Source organism: Rhipicephalus sanguineus, chromosome 6 (genome assembly GCF_013339695.2).
Source record: "Rhipicephalus sanguineus isolate Rsan-2018 chromosome 6, BIME_Rsan_1.4, whole genome shotgun sequence".
NCBI lineage: Eukaryota > Metazoa > Arthropoda > Arachnida > Ixodida > Ixodidae > Rhipicephalus > Rhipicephalus sanguineus.
In genome coordinates this window covers 129797470-129811907 of record NC_051181.1, presented here as the reverse complement: position 1 = coordinate 129811907, position 14438 = coordinate 129797470, and the positions used below count along the sequence as shown (strand labels likewise).

Below are 14438 nucleotides of genomic sequence, written 5' to 3'. Positions count from 1 at the left end.
CTCGACCACATTATCTGGGCATGTCCCGCAGCGACACACACCACCAAACACAGCAAGAACCCTACACTTAAGATTACCACGCCCGAGCAGTGGGAGGCTATGCTGCTCAGCGCGTGCCCGGATGACCAACTCTGGGCAGTCCGGCTGGCCGAAGACGCCGCCAAGACCCAAGGTCTGGCCGCCGCCTGAGGAAGGGGGGCTCCGGTAGGGCTAGTCTCCCGGCCCCCGCCTCCCTTGACCCCAGCAAGGACAAAATAAAGTTATGTCTCTCTCTCTCTCCCATTTCCAACGCTTTGCACGACCAAGCGGCGCAAGAAGGGTGTTTTAACTTTTTTTTTGTAATCTAGCGCGTATTTAGGAAACTTGGAATTGATATGAACCTTACTTAGTGGTGTTAGTTATCTCTGATGCTGTGAGATTACTCTTTCGAAGCTATATTGTGATGTAAAGTTAACTGGTGTTATTTTATTGCTGCTGGTTACCTGCTTTATTTTCATTATTTGGTACTGATTCTTGTGTATGCGCTGTTCGATGCAATATATAAATTTTCATTATATTAGCAGAAGCACTGCTGTGTAAACATGCTAAATATTAATTTTTATCTTACTGCGTTGCTCGAATATCTTATTTACACTGACGTGTTTAGAACCTGGGCCTTCAGCCCAGCCAAACTGTTGTTAACATTTCAGCCACCGAGCAATTGTATCCTATTGTGTTCTCGAAGATTGTAGTGAATGTACATAAATAAATGTTAGCTTTTGCTTTTCACATCCTTTGATTGGTAGCTGACGCAAAGCACAGTGAAGGGGAACAGCGCAGGTACCAACGGCTAACAGGCACACAGAAGACAAACGCAGCACTGACTTTCAACAAAATGGTTATTTCGCTTGTGCACAGCTGTTTGTACTGAACACTTCACAAAAAAAAAAAAAGTTATCGTAGCTGCGCACAGCTTCTTCTCAAGTCGCTATCGCCCTGGCATATTATCAAGGAAGCTGAGCTCTTTTTCACACAAGGCTACATTGACAGGCAGCTAATGCAATTCTAACCCGTACGTAATTTGGCGGGCACCTCGATGATTTATCTTGTAAAAGTTGACTTAGATCGAGATAAAATCTTGCAGATAATATTTTATCTCGATGTAAGTCAACTCCTCAAGTCATCAGATGATGTAAGCTTACATGTAAGTCATCGAGGCAGCCGCTGTCTGGATGACTGCTGGGAGAAATTGCAATGAACAGAATCGTTGGGGCTGAGCAATGATTGGCATCTATTGATCATGCGCGGCCTCGATATCTATTACGTTGCACTTACCTAAGCAGAACACCGTGTATGTTTATTGGAGTCTTGAGCGACTGAAGGAAGCGCATGTGCCATCTAACAAGATTTATATCTCGGACATTCCAATCTAATAAGCCAGGCGTTTATAAAACAAGATAGGAAAGAGGAAGGGAGTAAAACATAGTGAAAACACAACGCATAAGTTCCCCACCTTCCTGCCCCCCCCCCCCCCCGAAGGAACTCGCTTTTCGTGGCGCCCCCCCCCCCCCCGCCCAGTCCTGGCGCCGGCCGTGACTGGGATCGTCGCAAACACCTCTCTTAACGCTTAATCTACAGCATATATATATATATATATATATATATATATATATATATATATATATATATATATATATATATATATATATATATATATATATATATATATATATATATATATATATACAGTGGAATCTCGTAGACACGATTCTGCATAATATGTTTTTCAGCCCAATACGTTTTTGTTTTTATTCCCGGCCAACATCCCTTGGAAATAATGCATTTTCGTGCGTTTAATACGATCACATTTTTGCCCGAAATTGGATAATGCGACCGCGAAAGTGGATGTTGACCGATATATCTAGAAATCCTGCGTTTATTCTTCGGTATGCCAGCTCGCACTGCGTACCAACAACCCACGATTTGCGCGTTGCAGAGCCGCTAAGGCCACAGCAGCATTATGAGCCCCCCCCCCCCCCCCCCCTCCAATGAAGGGAGACTTTAAGCCCTGCACCCTTCATGATGAAGAGGTGACAAGCGCATGCAGCCCTGTATCTATCCAAGTTCGCTTGGAATCGCTGCAGTGCGGCGTTCGAGCGCGCGCCTGTTTCATAATGAACGTGTTTTCGCGTTTTTTTTTTTTTTTTAAGAAACACTCAGGCAAATTTCAGCACCAAAAAAACGCTTGATTCCGAGGTTAGTGGAGCGGTCTACAACTTACGTTGACATGTAAGCGATTCAGTTGACCGATTAAAATTAATTATTTAATTATTACAATGACGGGAAGATTTCTGAACGACATAAGAACGTGCGATAACCCCTAATGCAGTTGTTCTAGAACTACTCGTACTTCTTTTTTGAGAAGTTAGCTGGGACACTCTCAACACAGTTTATTATCGCTATAGCCTCAAAAGAAAAATCAATTGTCGCCGTGCAAGAAACGAGTGAATGTATTCCACTGTTTACTGATCCCATGGAGCTGGTTTTTTTAGGAACACCGGTTTCTTTGCCTTCGGCATTTCTGTGCACCACATAAGAGGCCAGGCGCATAGACGTCGGTTGGGGGGTGAAAAGAGCGCCTATGCCCCCCCCCCCTCCCCCCCTCCTCCCCAACCGCGATGCAACGCGCGTTTGCACCCCCAAAACAAAATCCTGCCGACGCTCATGGCCAGGCGCAAGCAATTAGTTCTTTGCAACAACTGGGAAGTTGCATAATGCGCGGTTACTTGAGTGGGGGGCTGCTGTGATCTCTCGAACACTCAAGCGCACCTAAATGGACCTCCAGTGGTTTGTCATCGTGTTTTCTGGTAAAAACTTCGCAGTCAGCAGGCGCGGCAGGATAATCCAGATTACAAGCAGCAGCACTTGCATGTTTGACAAGCGCACAACTAGGTAACACTGTCCCATCCGAAGTTACGCGGTCGTGAAACCTGCGTACGAGCAAACTATCCCAGCATACGCGTGCTATGCAAATACGAGTTACTCGCTCGTACAGCGCAGTAATCTTCAATTATGGGCCCGTCCTAACCATTAACCTCTCAATGTTTGTTAGTGAATGAAACTTATGGCACATTCGGGTGGTCGTTTGAGATCGCTCTGTGGTAGTAGTAACTTTAGTACTAATGCTTGTTGCTCTTTTACATTAATTATTCAGAGCCTCCGGGGCGCTCTAAAACTATCTCCCTTTGACCTCAGCCAAAACGCTCCAAGCTCCGCCGCTCAGCCTTTCTACGCACGCCAGCCGGAAAAGTTCAGCTAGCAGCTCGTAGATGGCGCTACGTGTTTCGCCGGCGCAGCGTGCTCGGAGGGCACTCGTCAAACAGGTAGAGGGCGAGAGTGGGACACCTTTTGGAAAGCGTACCCCCCCCCTCTCCTCCACCACCCATGCCTCGCTTCGCGGTTCGCAAGCTGGAAGCAGCAACTCTGCGCTGGCGGCAGTTTGTGCGCGCGGCCCGCGGAATGTGCTCGCCGGGCCCGTTGTGGCGGCAACGGCGGCGAGTATGAGGGCGCGATTTGAATCGCGCCAGCGAGTTGTGCCGTGCGGCGTGTGACAATGGATACGGCGGCGACGACAGTGCGGTGAGATGCCCTTCGTGAAGTGGACCATCGAGCCGGTGTTCCTCAGCCGGCAACCCATACCCCCGGATAAAAATGTCACCGACGAACTCGAGGCGAGCGCAAACTCGACCCTGGTCGGGACCCTGCGGCAACTGGCGTGCCTGGTGGCCGTCGCCGACAACATCTTCGAAGGGATCGCCGCCGAGTGCAAAGTCATCTTCGAACGGAGTGTTCAATTGCAGGATAAGCTCGAGCGATGCGAGAGGAGCGTGTCTCAGCTCAACGCCAAGGCTGTCCCAATACGTGAGTGTCACAATCTCTTGTTTGTCCAGACATACCAGACGGGACAGAAGAACATCGCTTACGAATGAAAATCGCTCTGAACACGCGTCGCATCTTGTGTTTCGCCTGCCGGCTAGACCACGTTTCTTATCCATATTGCTGCGTCACACTGTAGTTTGGGGCAATTAGTGTCGTCGCAGACTTTCGGAGTTTACGCGTGATAGGGATCGCATTCTCTTGATTCCGAGCGCCAAAGCCTTCCAAACACTGCAGTTGCGAAACTCCAGTGCTCGCTCAAACCTAGTAAAGTGCGTAGAAAGTAATTGGGTTGCGTTCAAAAACGTACGAGTACGGGTTTATTTTGCCCGGGTTTTCGTGCGGGTTTATCTTGCCCCTCGCAGGAATGGCATGTCACGGAAAGTGGCGCTTCGTTGCTCTTCAGACCAACGTCGGCCACCGGCCTTAGTGAGTGCCGACGATGCCATTTTGAAAGGAACCTCGTTTCAGGGCCGCGCTTGTTTCGACGAATCGCGCGCGCGCTGCATTCACGCGCCTGACGCGAACGTGGCGTGGCGTTTCGCCCGACACGCTAACCGCAGCCAGGTGGTGGTGGGTCCGTCCGTCGCGCCCAAACTTCGGAGAAGTCATCGACGACGTCGGGGGTGAGAGCTGCCGGGAACTTGCGCTGCACGCGCGTCATTCGAAAAGCTGCGTGCGATAGCACGAGTGAAATCCGATGCCGCTGTTCCGGGGTGTCTCATTTATTATATTTTTTTCCCCCTCGCCGCTCGTGTGCTGCGGCAACCGGCATTTGCTTCCACGGTTTGTAATCTGGAACGAGGCTGTGCTGTAGTAGTACTTGCGTACTTGTCAGGCCATGCTGCGACTCGCTATTTTGATTTCCTTTTTTTTTTTTTTCGTTAGCTTACGTTTCTATCTCTGCCGTCGCTGCTGCTTTATCGCGCTCGCATCTGACGCTAGCTTTGCGCTTACGAGGCGGGACTCGTTGCGCTCATAAAAAATTAAGTGCCACGGCTTCTCCTAACTGGGCGGGTCGCATTTGCGCAGCGGTTAGATTGTCTGAAGTGTGGGTGTCTCCGGTGCTAACGTTTTCCCGTTCCCGCTGACAACGGCGGGCATGGTTCTTGCGGTGTGATTGAGTGCCGACTGCACTTTCTAAGGGAAGACGTTGTTACAAGTACTGGGGAGGAGCTGGCCGCCTCTTTTACCTGACCTGCGGCTGAGTGTAGTTTGGGCCACCACGCCTTTACACTCCGACTGTAATGTTCGCTCGTTAACCGGCGCTTAGACACGCAACTGAGAAGTTATCGTTGGGCGAAAGAGGGTTGGATATAGTCTGACGAGTGTTCTCGTAGTCGCCTGATGAACTTACGATTCGTGTGCGGTGCATTTATCAACTCCTTTTGTTCTGTCGTCGCACAATGCCCATTGAGACGTGGGATCCACTGGGAAGATGTGGCTCCTTAACAATGGACGATGCCCTACGGATGGCTATTGTATGAGCCGACCTGCCCCTCCCATACTCGGTGCTTGTGCTAGACGTTTTCGGCGCGCCAGCATATTGTTATATTGCGCCTCATAGCAAAGTGGTTGTGATTCTTTGATGTTTGCTTGCTGTATATGCACAGGCTACGTGAGGGAGCGACCACTCTGTTTGATAAAGAACTGCAGAGTGAACTTTCGTAAGCAGCTGCAACGGTGTCCTGAGGAAAGAAATGTGATGTTATCCCCGATAGATGGCTTGCACAAACGTCACGGAAACCCCGTATGTTGGAGCACCAGCATGTGGAGACGCAACGCTAGCGATGCCACATTAATGCTATCAAAACATCACAAGCAGGTTATTTCATTACGCACGCGCAGAGACGCTTCTGCCACGTCGTTTTCACATTGTCGCAATTTGATTGTCATCAAAACCACCATCGTGGAGTACCAGTACATTCAGAAGCGGCGTCCATGACGTCCCGTGCAAGCCATCTATAGGTTCTCTCCCCGATGCGCAACCGGCGCAACGTTTAAGCCGAAATAATTGTACATTGACTGACATGTATTTGCCATGTCTTCTCGTTTGATCCATTCGAGATATGCAAGGCTTGCGGTGTCGCGGGCACCTCCCGGGCAATATAATCACTTCTTTCCTCAGGACACCATTGGCCCGGCGAGCGTACAGAAATGCGGCCCTCGTAGGTAAGACGGCCACACGCGTCTTGTACGCGCCGTTTTCCGATAACTGCTGCTCTCTCGATCGTGGGCTTGCCGGCGATCAGTTCTAATATGGCAATCCGATCTTTTGTCGAGGTGACTTGTCAATTCACGTTGCCACATTTCATTGTTGCCTGGATATGAACGCATGACCGTCGTTGTTGCCTGTAGCAACTGAAGTGTTGCTCTGCTAAGCACATGGATGAAAGTCCAATTCCCGGCATGGAGCAAGGAAATGGTTAGGAGGGAGCATTGCGCAATGCGATAGAAAGAAACTGGTTGCAACGTGTACGTCAGCCACGCACACGCCAAGCTTTGCTTGACCCAATTTTCCTGATCGGGCAAGGGCTCCTGAATTTTTGGTTTTAGCATGAGGGAGATTTAGAATATAGGTACTCAAAGCGTTGCATAAGCGTTTGTGACCTGTGCGCATGCGTCATACGCTATCCTCTTGGGCACCCGTAGAGGATAGCGTATGACGCATGCGCACTGATTACAAACGCAAAGCTTTGCGTACCCTGTTCTAAAAATAATAGGGAGTTTTCGAATGGGGGCCCCAAAGACCTAGCGTCGAGGTCACTGCGCATGCGCGAGACCCAAGCAGCGTTTGGCTTTTGCGTTGGGGACGCTATTTCTCGAATTTAGCGGGAGCCCCAAAGGCTTTGCGTCAAACCAACGTGACGGCGGCTCTTGGCCAAGACTAGAGTGACCTAGAATAGGGAGAGTGTCCGAAGCGCCGCAGACCCTATTCAAAAACTCTTCGCTCCTGCTGGACCCAATGCGAGCACCCGCGAATGGCTTTGGGGCCCCAAGCTTATGGGGCCCTTATTCGAAAACTCCCTAATAGCGTCTCGTACCCAACGAACGCTAACTTTGCGTACGGTATTCGTCTATCCCGTCGAGTCTTTGCGCTGTTCTGGGGTCGGCCCGCGATCCGCACTTTTCCGGCGGTACGCGAGACGTCTTGTGTGTGGGGAAAAAGTCGACCGCAGTGTCTCACGCGCTCGGGCCGAAGTCCTTGACCGTGTTTCTTTTCACTGCTGCTGTACGACGTCATTGCTCGCAAGTGAATACGTGGCGGCGACGTCGTCGTCGTCGTCGATGTATACACGCGTCCTCGGGCTTCGCGCGTCTCGCCAAGGCCCAATCGCTGCATTAATGAGCATTGCGAGCGATGACAGAGCGCGGCTTGCTTAGAAGTGTAAGGGTGTTCCAGATTTTTATCAGGCCGTGTGAGCTCCTTGGCCTGTGATGATGTTAAGAAAGTGAATTTATCAGAATGGTTACTGCATAACCGGCGTGGGCGTTGAGGTGTTTGACAGGTGAAAAGATTAATGATGGTGTAGGATAACTATAGAAAAACCACAGGAGAGGTGTGTACGTTCCAACGAGACCACGTTTGTTTCGTATTTCTGCAATTCCAGCGCCCTTGCTGAGATGATTGAGTTTGCTTTGTCGATACATCGATTGAACACGAGTGCAATGGAAATGCAGCGCTCGCTGGGTCACGACTATAGTTCAGTGAAACTTCCGTTGGCCATTACAGCTGTTCGCGCCGTTTCTTTAATTTCTTATTTAAAGCTCGTACTTTTTAGTTAGAAGTTCAGGGGAAGCTGGAAGAAATTAAAAAACTTTAAACATCGAGTGTTGCTGGAGCCTACGTTTCGACAAGTAGTCGTGTCTTTTTCAGGGCGGCAACTCTTGCCTCTGGGCGGCGGCAACCTGCTGCCTTGAAAAAGACGAGATCACTTGTCAAAACGTTGGCTCCAGCAACACTCGATGTTCAAAGATTTTTCATCTCGTACTGTTATTAAACGAGGTAAGCCACTTGTTAGATTGGTGTCAGCTTCACGTTGAGGAATACGCTGCAGTCAGAGACCGAAGTTCAGAACTTATGTGTGAAGGTCCCCAGGGACAGTGGAAGGGGAAGGGGGTTCAAATCAGCGCGTGCTCCCGGAAACCGAGCTTGACTTGCAAATTGAGCGCGTCTTTTCGTTTGAGCTTCGATATGGTGAAGTTCCTCGTGACGTATGGATCAGGAAGTGGTCAGATTCGGATACTTTTGGCTACTGAATTTTGGAGCGATTTCAATCAAACCATCGCCAGATGTCATGCAGTGGGTTATAAAGAAACAAACGGCTCGAAAAATTCCTCGATGGCTTTCCAGCTGCGGCTATCGTAAAAAACCCGCGCTCGCAAGCGGCGGGGCCACACAGCCACAGGTGTCCGGCGGTGTAGGCGGACGCCACTGCCGACGAAGCGTGGCACGGAAGGCGCTCGTGCGTGACGCGGCCGCTGGGGGGGCGCCGCAGTTGTCGACGACGATGCCCTCGATCGCCAACCCCGGGCGACCTGGCACGTCCACTTTCAGCCTGTCCGACCCGTGCAAGCCTGTACCCGTCGTAGTGGTAAAAGTTGGTGCTTGTTGATTGCGGCGACGTGGACGGCCCCTGCAGACGAACGAGGTCCGACGGACGACGCTCCTTGTCGGTGTAATCGCCCTCCGCTACGCGCCTCTCCCCTCGCCCCTCTATCTCCCTCTCACTCAGGCAACCTATCGCCTGCGCTACGTTTGTTAAACCAGCGCGAACGTAACGTTTCCTTCTTCGCGGAGTCTGCGCCGCTTAAGTGACCACCAGACGGCGCGGAGTACGCTTCTGTCAATATTGTCTTATTTGCTGACAGTCGAGAGGATATACAGCAGCTGGCGGATATATGCGGAAGGGAAGGGGAAGCTCTAGGACTAGGATTTAGTGTAACAAAATGTGGATTGATGGTATTCAATGACCCTTGTGATCAGGCGGTGTCAATACAGGGCCAAGAAATACCGAGAGTGAACGAATACAAGTACCTCGGAGTATGGATAAATGAGGGTGACAGGTACATGGAGGTACAGGAAAAAGCCTCAGCAGCAAAAGGAAAGAGGAATGCTGCAATAATGAAGCACAGAGCATTGTGGGGATACAATAGGTACGAGGTGCTTCGAGGTCTGTGGAAGGGTGTAATGGTTCCGGGGCTTACTTTTGGGAACTCAGTGGTGTGCATGAGGGCAGAGGTGCAATCGGGAATGGATATAAATCAAAGGACTGTGGGACGCCTCGCGTTGGGTGCTCACGGGAAGACGACAAATGAGGCTGTAAAGGGCGATATGGGATGGGCAGGTTTTGAGGCGAGGGAGGCTCAGAGCAAAATAAGGTTCGAAGAAAGGCTAAGGAATATGAAGGAGAGTAGATGGGCAGAGAAGGTGTTCCGTTACTTGTATAGGAAGAGCGTGGACACACAGTGGAGAAAAAGAACTAGGAGGCTCACTAGTAAATATACGGCTGGTAGTGTAAGCAGTATGTCAACAAAGAGCGTTAAGCGAAAAGTCAGAGAGGCGGAGAGGATTTACTGGATGACAGCTATGGAGAAAAAACCGGCTTTGAGTAACTACCGGAAGGGCAAAAATGAAATAAGGAGGGAGGCATTTTACGACAATTCAATGGGAAGCGCTTTACTGTTTGAAGCGAGATCGGGTTGCCTTAGAACGGGTAGTTATAAAGCGAGATTCAGTAAAGAAGAAGAACAATGCACGTGCTGCGGGGAAGATCAGGAAACGGCGGAGCATGTTCTGATTGAATGTGGAGACATCCACCCAGGTGTACGTTTGGGCACGAGCCTACATGACGCCTTGGGTTTTAGAGACAATGGAAAGCTGAACACACCCGCGATTGAAATAAGTAAGAGACGGTTAGAGTATTGGTGGCAGAAAACTAGAGAGAAAGGACAAAAATAAATAATGGGGAAAAAAAAATAAGGACATTCTGCCGTAAAGGGCACAGAACGAAGCTGAAAACTTAAGGTTTTTTTTTGTCTTCTGGAGTAAAATAGTTTTAATTGAAGTAAAGACACTAGGCCAACGCTAAAAAAAAAAGAGTAAAGGTTTTTTTTTTTTTTTTCTTTCGAGCCTGGTGGCACACTTGTCACCGCCCCGTTATAAAGGGGACGCTCATAGCATCCATCCATCCATCCATTGACATCGCTATCTACTTGGTTGTAGTATGAGTCAAAGTATACGTGAGTTGCTTGAATAAGTAGGTCGAAAAACGCGGGCACTTTCGCGCTTTAGGCCATTGAAGGTTTTGAATGGTAACTTCGTGGGCCTTATAGCTGCCCACTTTCTACAGCGCGGTGGGATGATGGGAATTTCTGTCCGAATTCGACTTGTCTCGAATAGGGTCCGTAATTAGCTATGGCGAGAGTACCGCGTTTACTCGCTTACATCGAGCACTTGCTGTAATGGTGACACACTATTCGTTAATGACGGCTGATGTTGGGTAATGTTGGGTGGCGTGTTGGGTAATGGTGTGTGGGTAATGTTGGGTGGCGAATGTTGACTAAACTTCTTTATCCGAGAGCATCAGAGTCGTCATTTAATCTCCCTCCAATAATTGCGTTGCCTACCAGCTTTTCACCAGTATTTTCATCACCACGGTCATGGCTATGTGGTGCAGCCAGTAGTAGCTGCGTATTGTATTCGGTTGCTTCCTGATTTGTTCCGTAGTTTAATTTTGTTTTCTGACTGAGAGATAGCTGGCAACAAAGATCAGGCTCTCTAAGCGACGCGTACAGTATTGGACATTTGAAATACAAACAGGTAAATGCTAACGAAAACTCGTTTATTCACTGTTCTCCTTTTTCTTCTTTTTTTTTTTTCTTTTTGCCTGTACGCGTATAGTCAGCATGATATCGGTTTGCACGAGCGTTCTAAGGCCTAAATCACCTTTAGCAAACACGTAATTATCGGTGCGAGGTATTGCTTTCTAGTTATCGCTTGCGAAAGTTGTTACATTGTTTAACATGTTGATCGCGTCTCATTTGCCCATCACATTACATGGCGAGCGCCTTGCAGTGGAAGACAATCGTGTGTCAGTTCAAAAAGCTATTGGCGACAGAGCACGAACACATTAAGGCGGTAGGTATACCGGAATAAGTTTACTTATTGTTAATACGTGACGCAAAATCGTTCTTGAACTTTCTGCGGTAATCCACAAAAGCCACGAAAAAACAAAACAAAAATCCCGAGTCTTCGTTTTCTACGAAGGGAGCTGTGCCGCCTGTGCGATGGCGGTTCGAGGCAATCAGCGATCGCATCTCGGAAAGCAGCACATTAGTATCCCGGGAAGGGGCTCCTGTCTCACACCGTGCCCTCCGCTGCTTGCGTACACCGCGACGAAGCTATGTATAAACCCGGCTGCGTGCTCCCACCAGACCACGCTCTCACGTGTTTATCTCTCTTCTCCTCTTACACGTATTTCGAAGACTGTCTCGATGTGTCGCAATACTGAAACATTGCGTAATGGCGGCGGCGTTGTCGCTCTACCTATGGACTGAGGAATTGCGATCGTATCTCTTTGTTCGTACTTCTTGTTGCTGCGTGTTCGTTCTTCTGAAATAAACGGTGATTTCGGATGTCCTGCCCTCGCCACCTTCGATTTGTCGCCCTACATGTATAAGGAAGGAGTCGCAGGCACTGATGCAAGCACAGTGTATGCATTACTAGCTTCCTGGCTAGCTTCCGAAGACAGTGCCTCTACATGGACCGAATAAAGACATTCATTCTCTCTCTCCTGGCTACAGTACTTGAGTCTCTGAAGCAGTAAAGTGTATCCCTCTCATCTCCGATCAGCTGTATAGTCAACCAATCGGATAATCATTCGAACAGTCAATCATGTTTATTTACCTCTTCAAACAGCGGAGGGCATGGGAAGAAAAATGCTATAGATAGCTTGACTAAACTTTCCAACCTTGTTGTTCAGCATCATGCAGTTGCGAGGCAGTCTAAGACATTGCCTCGAAAAGGGTGGGAGTTACTAATTATTTGCGTTTTACATCCCAAGATGTCAGTGAGGGACGCCGTAGTGGAGGGCTACGCAAATTTCGACCACCTGGGGTTCTTTAACGTGCAGGTAAATCTAAATACACGAGTCTCTTCCATTTCGCCCCCATCAAAATGCCGCCGCCGCGACCGGTATTCGATCCCGCGACCTTCGGGTCAGCAAAATGGAGACAGTTGAGCTTGCATAATATTGAAAGCATTCGAACGTGCCCAACTTCCTATTGATGTGTGAACTAAACACAACGAAATTGTCGCGTGATCGATGCCGAGTTATGCAGAGTCTGAAGCGTTCTGAGGTAGGGGGAGTGAGGGGGAGTGTTTCCAACTTGAGCAGCCACGCCCTGTCTTGATTGTTTCCGGCGAATTGGCCTGGGCTGGGAACGATGCGAAATCAGGCGAGGCCGAAACTGTTGGCGTGTAATTTATCGACTACCCTCCAAGGTCAAATTACGCTGCCGTGCCTTATTACGTAATACGTCCCGCCAATTACTGCTGGGATAACGCCACCGAATTCGGGTAATTAACACTATGCTATAGGTCGCATGCTGTAACAGTTATCAGGTTCTGCGCGGCTTATCGCGTCCCGCGCAGTTTTGTGTTTACACGTGTTTTCGTTTTGCTTCACGCTATTCGGCTCGCTTCACGCTCTCAAATAGCGTGAGTGGAGTGAAGCCGGTTCTCCATGTCCGACCCCTACGGGTCATTGACCTCTGTGTGCGCACCGTCGCAAGCTGTTCAAAGAAGCGCCGAAGAGCTCATTCTGGACAGCGATAAGGCTTTGACACAGTTTAAGCCAACCGTAAGTGGCTCGCTGCCGCGAACGGCTGAACGCAATCTGCGAAGGATGCATCGAAGTGACAGCCATTGCGACGTAGTTCGTTGCCTTGGGACTACCGGACATTGCCGCGTACAGGCTACAAGGACGTCACCTGTGCGTTCTTGCATTCATTTTGCACGACGCACGGGAAGGAACGCATTGAAGCATTGCGAAGAGCTTGTCACAACTAGTCTCTTTTTTTTTTCTCTTTCTTATTTAAATCTCTTTTTTGAGGTCCTTCTGCTTTCCTGCCGGAAGATGTGAATGATCGGAGGCCGTCAACTTCAACAGTAATTGCGAGCAACCGCTTATACGCGAATTCCGTTCAGCGTAACGTATCGCGAGTTCAGCGCAGTGAAGCGAAGGCCGGTGTTCGTCTTTAGCCAATTAGCAACGAAAGCCAAATGCTGTTTCCAGAGGAGGGGTGAAGCGATCGTTCCGTGAATGTTCAGTTAACCTCTTGCGACACGCATTGTGATCGAATGTCCAGGAATGCGTGAAACTTACGTAACTTGACACCAAGGTTCTGGAGACCAAACTTAAAGCAAGTGGAAGGGTTAGAATAGATTATAGTTTATTTTACAGTAATTAATTGTAATCCCAGCGTAAATAATGATGTAATTATTGTACTGCCAGTCATGCTATATATTTTCGTAAACCGAATTCAGCGACCCGCTCAAATTACGTGCGACAGTTATCTGCTGGCAGCAAGCATTCCTAAAAAAGGTAAATGAAATGTTTTTGAAATTCCTCCCGAACCGCCCCGCGGTCAACGTCTCGTTGAACGCGATAATACTGCTTCCACTAAAGCGATTGTTTGTAACAGAATATTTCAACGGGAAGTGATGCAAAGCAACTTTAGGCTACATTACATCAGTGTTTGCGGTCTCCTCCTTACCAATGATTTGCACAGAAATGACAAGAGTAATTCACGTCTCAAAATGACGACGCCGTGGGATCAGAGGAACGTACAATCAAGGGTACCTCCAGTTCTCTCTTCTGGTTGGCTGACTCGACTCACAGCCTTCGCTTGCGCTGCACGGATGTAGCGATTACGGGGCGTGGGCATGTCCTGGTGGAATGTCGCTTTCCCTTTGGCCGCGGACTCCGACGTCTTCTCTCTTCGGAGAGGATGCTTCGGAAGGAAAGGAGGAGGAAATGGGGGGGGGGGGGGGTGCTGTTGTGGTTGGCAGCATAGGGTCATGCGCAACGTTGCGCCGAAGAGATGCGAAAGCAAAAGTGTACAGCGAAGGAGACAGCGCCGGCGGCTGTTTTCTGTCGAGGCCCGGAAAGATCGACGTCCACAGCGCGCCTGCTGTCTCCTCGCAGTCGAAAGAACGACGGCCAAGGGCGCGGCGCTTGCGGTCGTCCTCTTCGATTTTTTTTTCTTTTTTTTTTCCTGGCTTGCAAAGAAAGCACGGGGCGACCGCTTTGCTCGGTTGTTTGGTTCAGGTCACGAGCTGGGAATAGGAATGGAGTAACTTTCGCTTCTTGGTTTAGGTTAGAATACGATTATAGTTAGAACGCTCTATAAATTAAGATAGTCTTTATCTAAGATCAAAAAAATTACGGGGGGGTTTAACCGCCCCCCCCCCCTAATTTTTCAATTTCGCATGTGGATATATACACGCACACGTACAA

The 14438-nt window shown here is 49.2% G+C and overlaps 1 protein-coding gene across 1 annotated transcript in view; it reads left to right on the top strand.

The window, feature by feature from the left end:
- The first annotated feature begins 3443 nt into the window (after window positions 1-3443).
- The window catches only part of LOC119396400 (mucin-5AC), a 258143-nt gene continuing 247148 nt past the window's right edge, over window positions 3444-14438 (top strand). The window contains exon 1 of the mRNA XM_037663602.2: window positions 3444-3900. Within this exon, the coding sequence (XP_037519530.1) occupies window positions 3624-3900 (277 nt within the window). The 5' untranslated portion in view covers window positions 3444-3623. The remainder of the gene's footprint in view (window positions 3901-14438) is intronic.